A 19,170-nucleotide genomic window follows, 5' to 3' on the forward strand; every position below is an offset into this window, starting at 1 on the left:
TCTGGTCTCCTTTGTATTTATTCTTTGGCAGTGACTGAAGAGAGGGAGGTCTAATATTCTTAGGTACAGACCTCTCGAGCATGAGGCAAGATGTGGTCCATTTAGGGCAGGGCTGTGAGTGAGTACCCTCTGGATTTGCATGCTCCCTCACCTTGGAATGCAGCAGATACTAAGGGGCCTGGCAGGGTCTTCTGTGTTCTTGGGCATAAAACTCTCTCAGAGGAGCCTTAAAGAGGCTGTCTTCTCAAATGATAAGCACTTGGGGGTCTCTTAAAATACCTATTCTGACTGAGTAGGTTTGGGGTAGGGACTGAGATTCTACATTTTTAACAAGTTCTCAGGTGATGCTGATGCTGTTGGTCTGCGGAGTGCAATTTTGGGTAATAAGACTCTAAGCTCAGCTTACTTGAGGAAAAAAAAGTGATGCAGGGAATCTCCTGCTTAATCTTTGCTTCCCATATTATTTCTACGACTGGAAGCTAATCTTTGGACAAGGAAGCATGCCACTGGCGTGGACGTCAATGTAAAAAGAAGTGTTAGTATATACTGGAATAATTTCTTACAATTTTAACTTATCACTCTGGTGTCCAGAAAGATCAGTACTGGTAACTAAGAAATATACTCTATAACTCATATGTTGAAGTTTTAAGCATTGCTATATGCCCACCAGCTTTTTGGAATGTTATTGTCCTAACATTATGCTGTGTGGTCATCTATTTGGTTAGCTGTTTTTAAAATTTTCTTTGGAATTTTCAAATTTCATTTACAGGCCTCTTTATAAAACCCCCTCTTTGATTCTTCTGGGGTGGCCCTTGTATATATGATATATAAAATGTCAAAGTAGTTGGTATTTAATAATTGGCAATTATCTTTAGGTTTATTTTTAGTAATTATCTTAAGATTTATTTTAAATTTTTATTTATTTTTTATTTTATTTATTTATTTATTTTGGCTGCGTTGGGTCTTCATTGCTGCGCGCAGGCTTTGTCTAGTTGCAGCGAGCGGGGGCTACTCTTCGTTGCAGTGCGCGGGCTTCTCATTGCGGTGGCTTCTATTTGTTGCAGAGCACAGGCTCTAGGCACATGGGCTTCAGTAGTTGTGGCTCGCGGGCTCCAGAGCGCAGGCTCAGTAGTTGTGGCGCACGGGCTTAGTTGCTCTGTGGCATGTGGGATCTTCCCGGACCAGGGCTCGAACCTGAGTCCCCTGCATTGGCAGGCAGATTCTTAACCACTGCGCCACCAGGGAAGTCCCAAGATTTATTTTAAAATTAAAATTAATATCATGGGCAGGAAGCTTCTTGGTTTTCACTGATCTTCCTAAGTAAGTTAAAACTAACCACTATCTGGCACATATATACAATGGAATATTACTCAGCCATAAAAAGGAACGAAATTGAGTTATTTGTAGTGAGGTGGATGGACCTAGAGTCTGTCATACAGAGTAAAGTAAATCAGAAAGAGAAAAATACCAGATGCTAACGCAGACATATGGAATCTAAAAAAACGGTACTGATGAAACTAGTGTCAGCTCAGGAATACATACGCAGACATAGAGAATGGACTTGAGGACACGGGGCGGGGAAGGGGAAGCTGGGACGAAGTGAGAGAGTAGCATTGACATGTATACACTACCAAATGTAAAATGGATGGCTAGTGGGAAGCAGCCGCATAGCACAGGGAGATCAGCTCGGGTGCTTTGTGACCACCTAGAGGGGTGGGATAGGGAGGGCGGCAGGGAGATGCAAGAGGGAGGGGATATGGGGATATATGTATACATATAGCTGATTCACTTTGTTGTACAGCAGAAACTAACACAATATTGTAAAGCAATTATACTCCAATAAAGATATAAAAACAAAACAAAACAAACTAACCACTACCATTGGTGTTCAATTCTTTCAAAAGTGGCCTCGGGTTGCCACTTTTAACTTTAAATTGCAAAGTTCTGATTTTAACTTAGCATATAGTTACAAGACAATAAAAGCCAAGTATGAATCTATTATCTAAAGTAGTAAAAACAAAATACCTTATTTGGAATGTCAATGGGATTCTTATCATTGAATTTTTTTTTTCTTAAATCTATGAACAGTGAGCTGAAAGATCTCTTAAATGTGTTTCCTGTAAGAACACATTTTTATAGAAAATACATTTACATGGTTATTTGTTTAGTTTTGAATATAGTACTATACACCTTATTTTTTTGCCCACCAAAGTCTGGAGATCACAGGGTTAGACAAAAGTAAAGAACAAAAAGGAAGTCTGTAAGCAGACACTGGGCACTGAAATCATTATGCTTTCAAGATAATAATTAAACCCTAGAGTGAATGAAAAATGGGTGAACTGTTCTCAAGTATTACTGCTTGCTCCTTGGGTGTATATTACTGTTTTGATACTAACAATCTATATCCCTAATACATGCTATTGAATTAATTTGTTGTTCTGAGAATTGAGGTTAAGTGTGAAAACACCAGTTTATAGATGTTCAATAAAGTTTTGTTGGACTTTATATGTCTTACTTGATCAGAAACACATATACTCTGTTTTTGGAAAAGTCAGAGAGATTTCGTCTTCTGTTTCCTATTTTTCCAAGATGGCATTTCTATTTTGGCCCTGACAAACAGCTATCCTACCCTTCTTATGCATTTGCATCTTATAGACAGTTTAGAATCTAAAAATCAAGACATAAATTAAATGTGTATTTGATGTAACTCCACCAGGCTACTATGACCTTCAGAAGCTGTGTAACATTGCTTTATTTATTAACTAAACAAAGCTCCAAGAGATACAAAGTTTTAATTTTCATAATAAGAGAACAGTAAGGCGATATTGGTTGAATTTACTATTGTTTCATTAATCTTAAAGGTAGGAGGTATGCTATTAACAGCAGCAATTTTAATGACATCCTTTCTTCTCTAAGCATCTGCAACCAATTTATTAGAAGGAAAACACATTACCAAGAATCTCATTAACAAAAGTGGATATTAAAACTGTGCTAGAGATCTAAAATGTGAAGCATATTTTTAAAAATTCAGATCTGTTTATTTTCAAGAGAAACGGACAGTATTTGCTATTAATTAGAGAAAAGTTATCCAAGAAAATCATTTACCTTGCAAAAGCTTTCAGTTCTTACACTGTAAATGTTGATCCTCAAAACTACTAAATATCACTCTTCAGTACAGTAAAACCTGCTGTGAAGGGATGACTTCCCAAACATAGTATAAGCTGGTAACATGAATGTAAATGTGGAGCCTTTAAAGGCATTGTTTACATACGTAAAAAGATGGTCAACATCCTATACATTAAAAGTGAACCCTCTCCTTTGCCTTCAATTTTATTTTTAGTTCCTGTCCTTTTGGATTAAAGTGGAAATAGAGCACTAACATTTTTTCTTTATGATTTAAAAATCTGTCCCTTATGCCTTTATTCACAGAGGTTTACCTGCACAGTTATATTGTCTACTAAAATTGGAAATAGTCTGAAGTCACCAGAGCACCAGAGATGTCTGTTGTCGTAATCAAATGGATCTGGAATTGTTTTATCTTTCCCTTGAAACACATTATTTGAGTATAGTTTGCTCGATGGAAAACCACCATCAACTAATTTTCTTAAAAGAGTTGTGGCAGTATTAGAAGACTGGATTCTTTCCTGAGAGGGCAGCTAGCTCTGAATAATATGCATTTAGTTCAACATGATTAGCTGATGCACACCAAATCCCATGTTGACTAAATGGAAAGCAATGTGTTGAATTTCAGGTTGGAATTTGCATACTTTCTCTATTTTTCTAAAATCCAACATGTTCAATCATAACTGTCTGAGTACAAATTAAAGGCTTTTCCTCCCATGAATTTTAAATACACGCTACTTTGTTCTGTGCTGTAATGTGTTAACTCTCTTATTCTAGATTGTTCACTGGAAAATTCTGATAAAAACAGTACAATTAAAAAAAAAAAAGGTCTTTCATTGACAGAACATCTGCAAACTTAATGAGGCAATCCACTGAGATAAATACATCAACTAATAAATTCCCATACATGTAGCCAGTAGCATCACTGGCCAAGTACAAATCATCTGGGAAGGTTTGGAGACTTTCAGTTCCTTTGGTCACAGGTTAACCAGAGCACATATTTCACATAACAGATTATTTCTTAAACAGTCCTCTCCTCCACGAAAACAAGCCATTCTACTGACCACATTTAGAAACAACCCAAAGGAAACTATAATTAAGGGGAAGAATGGGACAGAAGTCAACAATCTAGGACAGTTCACGGTAAAGCATTGTGTGTTTATGTAGACACTTTCTTCTTCTCCTCCTAAATGTCATTATCTAACTCTTAACTTTTCCATATGCCTCTCATATGTGTTTCAATGACTAGATTATGAACTCCTGAAGATTAGGAACTATCAACAGCTTTTAAATCCTTCTCCCCAGCCTTAAGTGTTATAGTCACATAGTTGCAAACTAACAAGATAGTAGGTAACTGAATTACATTTAACATCCACAAAGTACTTTTATTGAGATGTAGGAAATTAATAGAGGATTAATTGCAGATTCAATATAACAGTTATATGATTATTTATGTTTTATTTTTCTTCTTTCGGCAATTTTGGCATATTGCATTTCTTTGAGGAAAATTTCCTTTTTACACAAATGTTCAAATTTATCAGTATAAAGCTGTTCACAATATTCTTATTACCGTTCTAATTTTTGTAGAATCTATAGTGAAGTTCCCTTTTATATTCCTTAGTTATTTAACTGTTTTATTTTTTTTAAATGATTACTCTTTCAGAGTTGTGTCAATTTTATTAGCTATCTAAGAACCAACTTTTAGGGGTGTTAATTATCTCTCTGTGTGTTTTTCTTCCACTAACTACTAATCTTTTGATTTTCGGTCTTTTTCTTTTCTAATATGTGTTCACAGCTAATGTTTCCTTATATCATGGTTTAGCTCATCCTACAAGTTTTGATGTCTAATTTGTAATGAAAATTACAATGATCTGTAATGAAAAATTATAATTTTTTCATTATAATTCAATTATTTTCATTATTATTCAAAATATTTTCTGATTTCCACTTTCTTCTTTGACTTGAAAGGTATTTAGATGTATAATTCTTAAATTTAAAGCATATGGGACCTTATCAAAATACCAATGGCATTTTTCACGGAACTTGGACAAATAATTCTAAAATTTGTATGAAAACACAAAAGTCCCTGAAAAGCCAAAACAGTCTTGAGAAAGAACAACAAAGCTGGGGGTATCACGCTCCCTGATTCCAAATACTACAAAGCTACAGTAATCAAAACAGTATGGTGCTGGCAAAAAACAGACACATAGCTCAATGGAACAGAATAGAGAGTCCAGAAATGAAGCCACACTTTTATGGGTAATTAATCTCCAACAAAAGAGGCAAGAATATACAATGAGGAAAAGGCAGTCTCTTCAACAGTGTTGGGAAAACTGGACAGTTATATGCAAAACAATCAAAGGGGACTACTCTCTCAAACCATGCACAAAAATAAATTCAAAATGGATTAAAGACTTAAATGTAAAACCTGAAACCATAACACTTCTAGAAGAAAACACAGGAAGTAAGCTCTTTGACACTGATCTTAGTAATATTTCATGGATATGTCTCCTCAGGCAAAGGAAACAAAAGCAAAAATAGACAAATGGGACTAAATCAAATGGAAAGGCTTTTGCACAGCAAAGGAAACTAACAACAAAATGAAAAGGTCACCTACTGAATGGGAGAAGATATATGCAAATGATACATCTAATAAGGGGTTAACATCCAAAATATACAAATAACTTATACAACTCAACATCAAAAAAACCCCCAACAACCCAATCAAAAATGGGCAGAGGATCTGAATAGACATTTTTCCAAAGAAGGCATACAGATGGTCAAAGGCACATGAAAAGATGCTCAACATCACCAATCATCAAGGAAATGCAAATCAAAACCACAATGAGATATCACCTCACACCTGTCAGAAATGGCTATCAATGAAAAGAACACAAGTAACAAATGTTGGAGAGAGTGTGGAGGAAAGGGAACCCTCGTGCACTGTTGGTGGGGATGTAAATTGGCGCAGCCACTATGGAGAACAGATGGACATTCCCTAAAAAACTAAAAATAGAACTTCATATGATACAGCAATTCTACTCTTGGGTATTTATCTGAAGAAAACAAAAACACTAATTTTAAAAGATAAATGCACCCCTGTGTTCATTGCAGCATTATTTACAATAGCCAAGATATGCAAGATATGGAAGCAACCTAAGTGCTCCTCAGTAGATGAATGAGATGAATGGAAACAGAAGATGTGACACACACACAATGGAACATTACTCAGCCATAAAAAAGAATGCAATTTTGCCATTTGCAACAACATGGATAGACTTGGCGGATATTATGTTAAGTGAAATAAGTCAGACAGAGAAAGACAAATACTGAATGATTTCATTTATATGTGGACTCTAAAAAGCAAAACAAATGAATAAGCATAATTAAACAGACACAGACTCATAGATACAGACAACAAACAGGTGGTTGCAAGAGGGGAGTGGGTCAGGGACAGGGAGGGAGAGAAATAGGTGAGGGAGATTAAGAGGTACAAAATTCCAGCTGCAAAACAAATGAGTCATGGGTATGAAATGTACAGTGTGGTTGGCAAGGGTGGGGGGGTGGGGAAGGGATGAACTGGGAGTTTGGGGTTAGCAGATGCAAACTATTATATACAGAATGGATAAACAACAAGGTCCTACTGTATAGCGCAGGGAACTATATTCAATATCATGTGATAAACCATAACGGAAGAGAATATATTGATAAAAAAGAATATATATATATATATGTGTGTATGACTGAATCACTTTGCCGTATAGCAGAAATTAACACAACATTGTACATCAACTATACTTCAATTAAAAAAGTAACTATGGCTCCCATCAAGCCTCTTAGATAGCCTCAACCACCAGAGGGCAGACAGCAGAAGCAAGAAAAACTACAATCCTGCAGCCTGTGGAACAAAAACCACATTCACAGAAAGATAGACAAGATGAAAAGGCAGAGGGCTATGTACCAGATGAAGGAACAAGATAAAACCCCAAAAAAACAACTAAATGAAGTGGAGATAGGCAACCTTCCGGAAAAAGAATTCAGAATAATGATAGTGAAGATGATCCAGGACCTCGGAAAAAGAATGGAGGCAAAGATTGAGAAGATGCAAGAAATGTTTAACAAAGACCTAGAAGAATTAAAGAACAAACAAACAGAGATGAACAATACAATAACTGAAATGAAAACTACACTAGGAGGAATCAATAGCAGAACAACTGAGGCAGAAGAACGGATAAGTGACCTGGAAGACAGAATGGTGGAATTCATTGCTGCAGAACAGACTAAAGAAAAAAGAATGAAAAGAAATGAAGACAGCCTAAGAGACCTCTGGGACAACATTAAACGCAACAACATTCGCATTATAGGGGTCCCAGAAGGAGAAGAGAGAGAGAAAGGACCAGAGAAAATATTTGAAAAGATTATAGTCGAAAACTTCCCTAACATGGGAAAGGAAATAGCCACCCAAGTCCAGGAAGCGCAGAGAGTCCCATACAGGATAAACCCAAGGAGAAACACGCCGAGAAACATAGTAATCAAAGTGGCAAAAATTAAAGACAAAGAAAAATTATTGAAAGCAGCAAGGGAAAAACGACAAATAACATACAAGGGAACTCCCATAAGGTTAACAGCTGATTTCTCAGCAGAAACTCTACAAGCCAGAAGGGAGTGGCATGATATACTTAAAGTGATGAAAGGGAAGAACCTACAACCAAGATTACTCTACCCAGCAAGGATCTCACTTAGATTTGATGGAGAAATCAAAAGCTTTACAGACAAACAAAAGCTAAGAGAATTCAGCACCACCAAACCAGCTCTACAACAAATGCTAAAGGAACTTCTCTAAGTGGGAAACACAAGAGAAGAAAAGGACCTACAAAAACAAACCCAAAACAATTAAGAAAATGGTCATAGGAACATACATATCGATAATTACCTTAAACGTGAATGGATTAAATGCTCCAACCAAAGACACAGGCTTGCTGAATGGATACAAAAACAAGACCCATATATATGCTGTCTACAAGAGACCCACTTCAGACCTCGGGACACATACAGACTGAAAGTGAGGGGATGGAAAAAGATATTCCATGCAAATGGAAATCAAAAGAAAGCTGGAGTAGCTATACTCATATCACATAAAATATACTTTAAAATAAAGAATGTTACAAGAGACAAGGAAGGACACTACATAATGATCAAGGGATCAATCCAAGAAGAAGATATAACAATTATAAATATATATGCACCCAACATGGGAGCACCTCAATACATGAGGCAACTGCTAACAGCTATAAAAGAGGAAATCGACAGTAACACAATAATAGTGGGGGAGTTTAACACCTCACTTACACCAACGGACAGATCATCCAAAGGGAACATTAATAAGGAAACAGAAGCTTTAAATGACACAATAGACCAGATAGATTTAATTGATATTTATAGGACATTCCATCCAAAAACAGCAGATTACACTTTCTTCTCAAGTGCACACGGAACATTCTCCAGGACAGATCACATCTTGGGTCACAAATCAAGCCTCAGTAAATTTAAGAAAATGGAAATCATATCAAGCACCTTTTCTGACCACAACGCTATGAGATTAGAAATAAATTACAGGGGAAAAAACGTGAAAAACACAAACACATGGAGGCTAAACAATACGTTACTAAATAACCAAGAGATCACTGAAGAAATCAAAGAGGAAATCAAAAAATACCTAGAGACAAATGACAATGAAAACACGACGATCCAAAACCTATGGGATGCAGCAAAAGCAGTTCTAAGAGGGAAGTTTATAGCTATACAAGCCTACCTAAAGAAACAAGAAAAATCTCAAGTAAACAATCTAACCTTACACCTAAAGGAACTAGAGAAAGAAGAACAAACAAAACCCAAAGTTAGCAGAAGGAAAGAAATCATAAAGATCAGAGCAGAAATAAATGAAATAGAAACAAAGAAAACAAGAGCAAAGATCAATAAAACTAAAAGCTGGTTCTTTGAGAAGATAAACAAAATTGATAAACCATTAGCCAGACTCATCAAGAAAAAGAGGGAGAGGACTCAAATCAATAAAATTAGAAATGAAAAAGGAGAAGTAACAACTGACACCGCAGAAATACAAAGCATCCTAAGAGACTACTACAAGCAACTCTATGCCAATAAAATGGACAACCTGGAAGAAATGGACAAATTCTTAGAAAGGTATAACCTTCCAAGACTGAACCAGGAAGAAACAGAAAATATGAACAGACCAATCACAAGTAATGAAATTGAAACTGTGATTAAAAATCTTCCAACAAACAAAAGTCCAGGACCAGATGGCTTCACAGGTGAATTCTATCCAACATTGAGAGAAGAGCTAACACCCATCTTTCTCAAACTCTTCCAAAAAATTGCAGAGGAAGGAACACTCCCAAACTCATTCTATGAGGCCACCATCACCCTGATACCAAAACCAGACAAAGATACTACAAAAAAAGAAAATTACAGACCAATATCACTGATGAATGTAGATGCAAAAATCCTCAGCAGAATACTAGCAAACAGAATCCAACAACACATTAAAAGGGTCATACACCACGATCAAGTGGGATTTATCCCAGGGATGCAAGGGTTCTTCAGTATACGCAAATCAATCAATGTGATACACCATATTAACAAATTGAAGAATAAAAACCATATGATCATCTCAATAGATGCAGAAAAAGCTTTTGACAAAATTCAACACCCATTTATGATAAAAACTCTCCAGAAAGTGGGCATAGAGGGAAGCTACCTCAACATAATAAAGGCCATATATGACAAACCCACAGCAAACATCATTCTCAATGGTGAAAAACTGAAAGAATTTCCTCTAAGATCAGGAACAAGACAAGGATGTCCACTCTCACCACTATCAGTCAACATAGTTTTGGAAGTCCTAGCCACGGCAATCAGAGAAGAAAAAGAAATAAAAGGAATACAAATTGGAAAAGAAGAAGTAAAACTGTCCCTGTTTGCAGATGACATAATACTATACATAGAGAATCCTAAAAATGCCACCAAAAAACTACTAGAGCTAATCAATGAATTTGGTAAAGTTGCAGGATACAAAATTAATGCACAGAAATCTCTTGCATTCCTATACACTAATGATGAAAAATATGAAAGAGAAATTATGGAAACACTCCCATTTACCATTGCAACAAAAAGAATAAAATACCTAGGAATAAACCTACCTAGGGAGACAAAAGACCTGTATGCAGAAAACTGTAAGACACTGATGAAAGAAATTAAAGATGATACCAACAGATGGAGAGATATACCATGTTCTTGGATTGGAAGAATCAATATTGTGAAAATAACTATACTACCCAAAGCAATCTACAGATTCAATGCAATCCCTATCAAATTACCAATGGCATTTTTTACGGAGCTAGAACAAATCATCTTAAAATTTGTATGGAGACACAAAAGACCCCGAATAGCCAAAGCAGTCTTGAGGGAAAAAAACGGAGCTGGAAGAATCAGACTCCCTGACTTCAGACTATACTACAAAGCTACAGTAATCAAGACAATATGGTACTTGCACAAAAACAGAAACACAGATCAATGGAACAAGATAGAAAGCCCAGAGATAAACCCACGCACCTATGGTCAACTAATCTATGACAAAGGAGGCAAAGATATACAATGGAGAAAAGACAGTCTCTTCAATAAGTGGTGCTGGGAAAACTGGACAGCTACATGTAAAAGAATGAAATTAGAATACTCCTTAACACCATACACAAAAATAAACTCAAAATGGATTACAGACCTAAATGTAAGACTGGACACTATAAAACTCTTAGAGGAAAACATAGGAAGAACACTCTTTGACATAAATCACAGCAAAATCTTTTTTGATCCATCTCCTAGAGTAATGGAAATAAAAACAAAAATAAACAAATGGGACCTAATGAAACTTCAAAGCTTTTGTACAGCAAAGGAAACCATAAAGTAGACGAAAAGACAACCCTCAGAATGGGAGAAAATATTTGCAAACGAATCAACAGACAAAGGATTAATCTCCAAAATATATAAACAGCTCATTCAGCTCAATATTAAAGAAACAAACAACCCAATCCGAAAATGGGCAGAAGTCCTAAATAGACATTTCTCCAAAGAAGACATACAGATGGCCAAGAAGCACATGAAAAGATGCTCAACATCACTAATTATTAGAGAAATGCAAATCAAAACTACAATGAGGTATCACCTCACACCAGTTAGAATGGCATCATCAGAAAATCTACAAACAACAAATGCTGGAGAGGGTGTGGAGAAAAGGGAACCCTCTTGCACTGTTGGTGGGAATGTAAATTGATACAGCCACTATGGAGAACAGTATGGAGGTTCCTTAAAAAACTGCAAATAGAATTACCATATGATCCAGCAATCCCACTACTGGGCATATACCCAGAGAAAACCATAATTCAAAAAGACACACGCACCCCAATGTTCATTGCAGCACTATTTACAATAGCCAGGTCATGGAAGCAACCTAAATGTCTATCGACAGATGAATGGGTAAAGAAGTTGTGGTACATATATACAATGGAATATTACTCAGCCATAAAAAGGAAGGAAATTGAGTCATTTGTTGAGACGTGGATGGATCTAGAGACTGTCATACAGAGTGAAGTAAGTCAGAAAGAGAAAAACAAATATCGTATATTAACGCATGTATGTGGAACCTAGAAAAATGGTACAGATGAACTGGTTTGCAGGGCAGAAGTTGAGACACAGATGTAGAGAACAAACGTATGGACACCAAGGGGGGAAAACTGCGGTGGGGTGGGGATGGTGGTGTGCTGAATTGGGTGATTGGGCTTGACATGTATACACTGATGTGTATAAAATTGATGACTGATTAAAAAAAAAAAAAGTAACTAGGCAATATCTTTGTATGGTGACAGATAATGACTGGAGCCATCACGGTGGTCATCTTGAAATGTATAGAAATATCAAATCACTATGTTGTGTAACAGGAACTAACATAGTGTTAACTGTAGGTAAATTATACTTTAAAAACAAACAAAAACAAACAAACTCATAGAAAAAGAGATCAGGTTTGTGGTTACAAGAGGAGGGGGATGGGGTGAGGGGGAACTGGATGAAGGCAGTCAAAAGGTACAAACTCCCAGTTATAAGATAAATAAGTAACAGGGAACATAGTGCACAACATAAATATAATTAACATTGCTATATGTTACATATGAAAGTTTTTAAGAGAGTAAATCCTGAAAGTTCTTATCACAAGGAAAATGTTTTTTTCTTTCTTTAATTTTGTATCTACATGAGGTGATGGATGTTCACTAAACTTATTGTGATAAACATTTCATGATGTATGTAAGTCAAATAATTACGCTGTACACCTTAAACTTAAACAGTACTGTATGTCAATTATATCTCAATAAAACTGGAAGGAAAAAAATAAAGCATATGGAAATTTCATATATTTATTTATATATGTACTATTCATATACATATATGTGTATACACACACACACATATGGAATGGAATACTACTCAACCGTCAAAAAGAATGACATTTTGCCATTTGCAACAAAATGGATAGACTTGGTGGGTATTATGCTTAGTGAAATAAGTCAGACAGAGAAAGACATATACTATATGTTATCATTATATGTAGAATCTAAAAAATGAAACAAACTAGTGAATATTTGTTCACTAGTTTATATTTTGTTTAGAATAACAAAAAAGAAACAGACTCACAGATATAGAAAACAAGCTAATGGTTGTGAGTGGGGAGAGGGAAGGAAGGAGGAGCAGGATAAGGGTAGGGGATTAAGAGGTACAAACTACTATGTATAAAATAAATAAGCTACAAGGATATACAGCACAGGAAATATAGACAATACTTTATAAAAACTATAAATGGAGTATAACCTCTAAAAATTGTGAATCACTATGTTGTACACCTGAAACTTATATAATATGTAAACCAACTATATCTCAATTAAAAAAAAATAAAAACATGTATTAAAAAAAAAGCAGTCAATTTAGCTCATAGCCATCTAGGAAAAAATGAAACCTCATGCCTCATGACAAAGACTTTGGAATAACTATGCATGTTAAAGAGGGTAATAATAATAATTATTATTATGCACAGTAGCTAGAAACGCCAATTAAAGAACAATCATCAGATGCATGTAGGGTGGGAGGTCTTTTGCATAAGTCTCAGCATTTATACCTACAGATACAGAGCAATCACTGTTAGAAATTAATCTAAAAATGAATATTAATCTTAAAATGATAGATTATGTCAGCAAGCAAAACTGCTGTGAAACATACTACTGAGCATAAAGTAATGTTCTTCATCCAGTAATCAAATCCACTTTTAGATGTGGACAATTCCTCAAATTTTGAATGGGGACACTAAAAATCCATTTGTAAGCTGTCTGATTAGAATCTAGAACACATTTTTTTTCCCTACAAAATCAATGTCTTAACTTATAAATAAGTTCCCATTTCTCTCCCTCTAGGACATTTAAAAAACACAACTATTGCTTTTATATTATGCATGATGTGCCAGGAATTAAGTACTTTACATGGAGAACCGCAACCATGTGCATCAATATGACAGAGCTATGGGGTCTAAGAACTGAGACCACCTGTTTCAACATGATTTATTTGTTTGTTGCAAGAAAACTTTCCCCAGGAAAGATAAGACTGTAAACCAATAAGTAACTTCATTGTTTGTTTCAGGAAATTCCCATATATTAATTTACCTCAGACAAACAATCTGCTTTCGTTGGCAGACAGTTCACTTATCAAGCAACAGTTTACGTATCAAGACTTGGTTCAAGACCCTCACCTTGCCATAGATACTAACCATAAAACTTACATCATGAAATTTCCCCAATCCCAGTCTGTTCTCCACCTTAAAAAAGCTGCCTTAAGCTCCTTGAGCCCAGACTTCCAAATCTTATAAATATCCTTTCCTGACTTCCTCCTTCAGAGACAGTCAAGACTGTCAAGGGGAAGTCCTCTATTGCTGAAGAGAATTCTAATAAACTTAGTTTTGCTTGATTAACAGGGTGCCTGGAGATATTTTGGGGGAGTTGAATAACATAGTCCGTTAATCCTCTTAACAACCTTATGAGTAAATTCTATTCTTACGTTATTTTTCACAGATGAGAAAACTGAGGCACACCGAATAGTTAAGTGACTTAGGCAAGGACACAAAACAACTTAAGTCACATGAATCTAAACTACGGTACTAATATTACTGAGTCCTTCTTCCCCCTAAGTCTATTGATTTGAAGATACCCTAAAGAATCCTATGCCCTGATCCTCTCAGCCCTGTTCAGTAATTATAGTTCTAATTACTGTAATTAGTAATTTTATTGTCTTCCTCACTGAACTCTTTGAGGACAGGGACATGTCTTGTTTGTCTCCATACTGCCAGTGCCTACCTAGCGTAATCTCTGACACATGGTAGGCATTCAATAAATGTTTATAAAATAAATATTAAATAAAACCCTACTTTACAAATGAGGCTCTGAGATATTAAGAGTCTTGCTTTAACTCACCCAGAAGGTAATTGTCAGAATTGGTGCTCCTGCTAATGCACCACTCTTTAGTTCAACTTGTAAACGAGTGCTCGAAGAGCAGTTTTTATGAGATGAGTCTACAAACAGTGCAACAGGGATTCACGTGTATAAAGTCCTACCAAAATATTGTATTTCTTTGCTTTCTGCCGAAATGTTATCATCTCAGTGTGACCGTACAGATCATCTCATGTTGATTAGATGCTGGAATCTCACATTTGTCTCTGATTAATAACAAATGGAAAGCTTTAATTAGTAAATGCAATTTCTGACAATGTTTTGAAACACTGGGAAGTTACTACATACTTTCCTTGGTATTAAAACATTTGTAATGCACTTCTCTTTACCCATATAAGTAGAGCTTTACCCATATAAGGTTCTTTTTTTTTTCTTTATTATAAGGAGAAATGAATGTTACATAAATATTTGGGCATCAGAAAAAAAGTTTAAAATTTTACATAGAAGTTAAAATTATGAAAGGAAAGAAGGTAGGCTTGGAATGGTTTTCCGCTCCTGAGATAGATACTCATACAGCAAACAATATAAGGAAATAAAATAGAATAAAATAAGCAACCTAAAGAGACGCATCAACCAAATGCAAATGTGTGAACTCTGTTTTGATTTTGAATTGAACCAACTGATATAAAAGACATTTTGAGCCAATCACGGAAATGTGAATGAGGATAAGTAATAGATTATTATGGAAAGAAATCCTTAACTTAGAAATATATATTTACGTATTTATGTGAAATAACAAATTGCTTGAGATTTACTTTAAAATTCTCCAGGGAAGGTGAGTATGGGTGGCAAATGTGTGTCTGTGTGCACTTTCATGTGTGTCCTGATGAAACGAGATTGGTAAAATGTTTATAATTACTGAAGTTTGTGCTGAATACATGGGGATTTATTATACTCTACTCTCCACTTCTGGACATGTTTAAAGTTTTCAGCATAAAAAACTTAAAAAATGGCTAATTTTCCCAGTGTTGTACTAGGTATACAAAGCACCTGATCATTCACACATATACTGGCTACAAACGCAGTATCACAACCCAAAGCAAAAAATTATTCTCATCTGTGTATAGACTCTAAAATTTAAGAAAGCAGTTACTTCTTCTTCTGGGAGAATTTTATGCAGTCTCTAGCTGAGAATCAAGGAAGCTTTTTCCCAGTTGTCCATCTCTTCTGTGTGTATTAGAAACCTCAAGTTTTCTGCTAATGAAAGGACTCTGTACCACACTGGGCAGAGTGTGGGTCTTCTCTTATTCACTCCTGCTTCTCCTAGATTGGTTTTTTACAGAGTACCAGGTGATTCATTAAGTGCCAAGCCATCCTTTATTTTAGTAAGATAAATAGCCCCAAGAATCCTTAAAGTGAATATCTCAATTATAAGACACATATTCCTTTAAGGACACAGAATATGTCCTTATGCAATTTAGATTAAAACACAGTATAAAATATGCTTTATATTAAGCACTTTTTATTTCTGGCCTGCTTCCTGGGTATTTATTTAAGCATGACTTTTTCTCTCCTGATAACATGAAAAATCCTTCCAAAATGTGAAAGAAAATGTTAATGATCTTCAGGACCAACTAGTTTTACTGTATCTATACCTATACCTTTCATCTGATTTTAAGCTGGTAAAAAGTCAAAATGTGATATGCAGCAAATAACAAGGGTCTCAAATACTGAACAGGAAACAAGCCTCAGATTACAATGTCCTGTAGACGCACTAACTCAGAAATGTAGGTCAAATCCTTTTATAGTATTTTCATGAGTTCTTAATTTTTTTTAAATTAATATATGCTTTGACAATGGAAAATGGATTAAGGCATTCTGTTGTTAGCTATTATTTTATTGCCTATTTAAAATATATTGCAATGTTTTTCAAATATTTACGTAACATGGCATTAATGTTTAGAAAAGCAAAATTAGCAATTGATTCCACAAACAGATACATCTAATACCTTGCTTCAATGAAATCACTGCTGCTTCTTCAGCGCAATAATGGCATAACATCTGGGAGATTTCACAGGATCAAACAACTTCACAAGTGCAGACCACGCAATATCATCCTGCAAATTGGTAAGTGATTTAAATAGGCAACTACTTGTTGAAGATAAATATGAGAGATGTTAGACTACATACTGGAATATAAAAACTACATGAAAAACAAACTATATAAAAGAAAATTATTCTTTGTTGAATAAAATTAACATTTAGAAATTCACCTTCAGGAATTTATGTTGAGGAAATAATTAAAGATGTGCATAGAGAGTGAACCACAAGGCTACTCCTTGCTGCAATTGTGAAAAACTGGAAGTGGCTAGAGACAACTGGGTATTACTTAAATAAATTATATGATGAAACATTATTCAGCTTCTGTAGTACATTTAATGAGATGGAAAAATTCTAAATAAAACAAATGAAACAAATTAGATGCAAAACTGCATTTACAATTTGATTCCAACTTTAATTAAAGTAGAAATAATATGCTCATACACATACATGCAACAAACATATATTAGAAGCTCTAGAAAACATATCAATAATTTAATAGCTAATGCTGAAAGGTGAGATAATCATTACTTTTAATTTTCTTCTTTATATTCTTCATTTAAAATTTTCTAACATAAGTGTGTATTACTTTTATAATAGTAAAATATTATTTAAAATATTAACAAAATGAACAATTATATGATTTCTATCACTTCATTACCAATCTGTTAAACTTGGTGCATACTGTTTTGCCTACCTATTTTATTTAGGTCACTGGAAATTGTTTTGAAAGGGAAATGATGAGTACCTAGTAAAATAAGGCTGATTCTGTGACCTAACAAGTTGAGAACCAAAAGTTTCCAGTGATTTTGAATTAGTTAGTAGCTTAGGAAAGTACATAATTATCTAAATATTTAAAAATTGCCTTTCTCCATAAAAATACCATTTATTAAAATCCATTTGTTCCAAGTAGTTTGCTGAAAAGAAGTAAAGCTCTCCATATGATAAAACAAAATTATTAAAATAAAGAGTTTATACTGGAAACAAGGCTGAATCCACAAATGGGCTTAATTTTAAATAGCTCAAAAACATAATTTTGATCATAGCTTAGAGTAGAATCTGAAAAACACATTTTTCCCAAAGATAACAAAAAATCATATTTTTTGGTCATTCAACAAAGATAAAACAAATAAGACTGTGAAAAAAACAGAAGCAATTATCACTGATGAGAAAGAAATTTCTACACTGCAGAGTGCATATGTCCGAAAATTCAAAAGTGAATTAAAAGGTGATTCTTACAAAATGAAGCATATAAATGATATCTTTTACATCTGGCCTTTATTAATTTTAGCTATACAATATGTCATATATGATGGTTTGTGTGCATTGTCTACTGTATAGTAATTACCATAAAATTAAAAGAATGTAAACTTTATCATAGTAGCTTTGCTGGAAACATCTGTTGTACATATGTTTTTGTTTCAAAAGAGATGGAAAGAATATTTAGACTTGGAAAATATAATGAGAAAAATTATCTTACTAGTTTTATGTGAAAGAATGTTATCCTAGTTATAAGCAGATCTGTATTACTGGGTTTAATAAAGATATTTGTTATGCATTTAAAATTAACATAATTTACCTGCTCTTTCAGGTAGCAAAGTCGATCCAGAAGAATCAATGTCTCTATGCAAGGAGCCAGAACAACTTTCAACTAAAAGAAAGAATAAGATAGGACAGTGGTACTTTAAAACAAACAAAAATACTAGCTTAACACTTGCTTAAGAAAATGTATCTACAGAAACTCATATAAGGCCAAATCTCCAATACCCATTGTACATCTTCAGAAAATAAATACTTCAGAGATCAAAAGTTTTTCTTTAATAGTAAAAGGAAAAGGATGTCCTTTGAGTGACTTTGGGGTAGAATCCAAAAGCAATCATACATATGTGATAGAAAGCTTTTAAAGGGGTACTAAGAATGAAATTCATTAAAAGGAATGCTTGTGAAATAACTGCATTGAGACCAATATGTGTTCAAAGAACTCTAAAACTTCTTTCCATGCATTTATAATACACTTTAAGAGAAATCTACCACGTGTTCTCTTTATTACATTACTGACACCTAATATAGTTCTAAAACAGGAAATGATACAAAACGGTTTTTCTACATTAAGAGAAAAACAACACAGATTGGTTGGCCCCATAAAAAAATTTAATAGGATCTTACTCAACTCTAGCAACATATTCAACTTAGTATGTTTAATTCTGAGATTTACCATATTAAAAGCCTCCAGCTCATTCATTCTAGGCTTATACTTCTCGTAGTAGTCCATTATAATTTTTTCTGGCAGCTTCAAGATAAAACAACAATAATAAATTTAATAACAGTTAAAAATATTTTTTTCTAATCAAACATACCCTAAAGTAAAACAAACATAACAATTTAAAACAACCTT

The 19,170-nt window shown here is 34.5% G+C and overlaps 1 protein-coding gene across 2 annotated transcripts in view; it reads right to left on the minus strand.

The window, feature by feature from the left end:
* Window positions 1-16,385: 16,385 nt before the first annotated feature.
* Window positions 16,386-19,170, minus strand: part of METTL25 (methyltransferase like 25) — a 104,364-nt gene continuing 101,579 nt past the window's right edge. The window contains exons 10-12 of one of the 2 annotated variants that reach the window (XM_061204647.1): window positions 18,991-19,065; window positions 18,355-18,426; window positions 16,386-16,792 (exon numbers count right to left, since the gene is read on the minus strand). In XM_061204647.1, coding sequence (XP_061060630.1) covers window positions 16,700-16,792; window positions 18,355-18,426; window positions 18,991-19,065 — 240 coding nt within the window. In that variant the 3' untranslated portion in view covers window positions 16,386-16,699. The remainder of the gene's footprint in view (window positions 16,793-18,354; window positions 18,427-18,990; window positions 19,066-19,170) is intronic. The other variant, XM_061204648.1, reaches the window with a different exon arrangement.

Source organism: Eubalaena glacialis, chromosome 11, assembly GCF_028564815.1.
Source record: "Eubalaena glacialis isolate mEubGla1 chromosome 11, mEubGla1.1.hap2.+ XY, whole genome shotgun sequence".
Lineage (NCBI taxonomy): Eukaryota > Metazoa > Chordata > Mammalia > Artiodactyla > Balaenidae > Eubalaena > Eubalaena glacialis.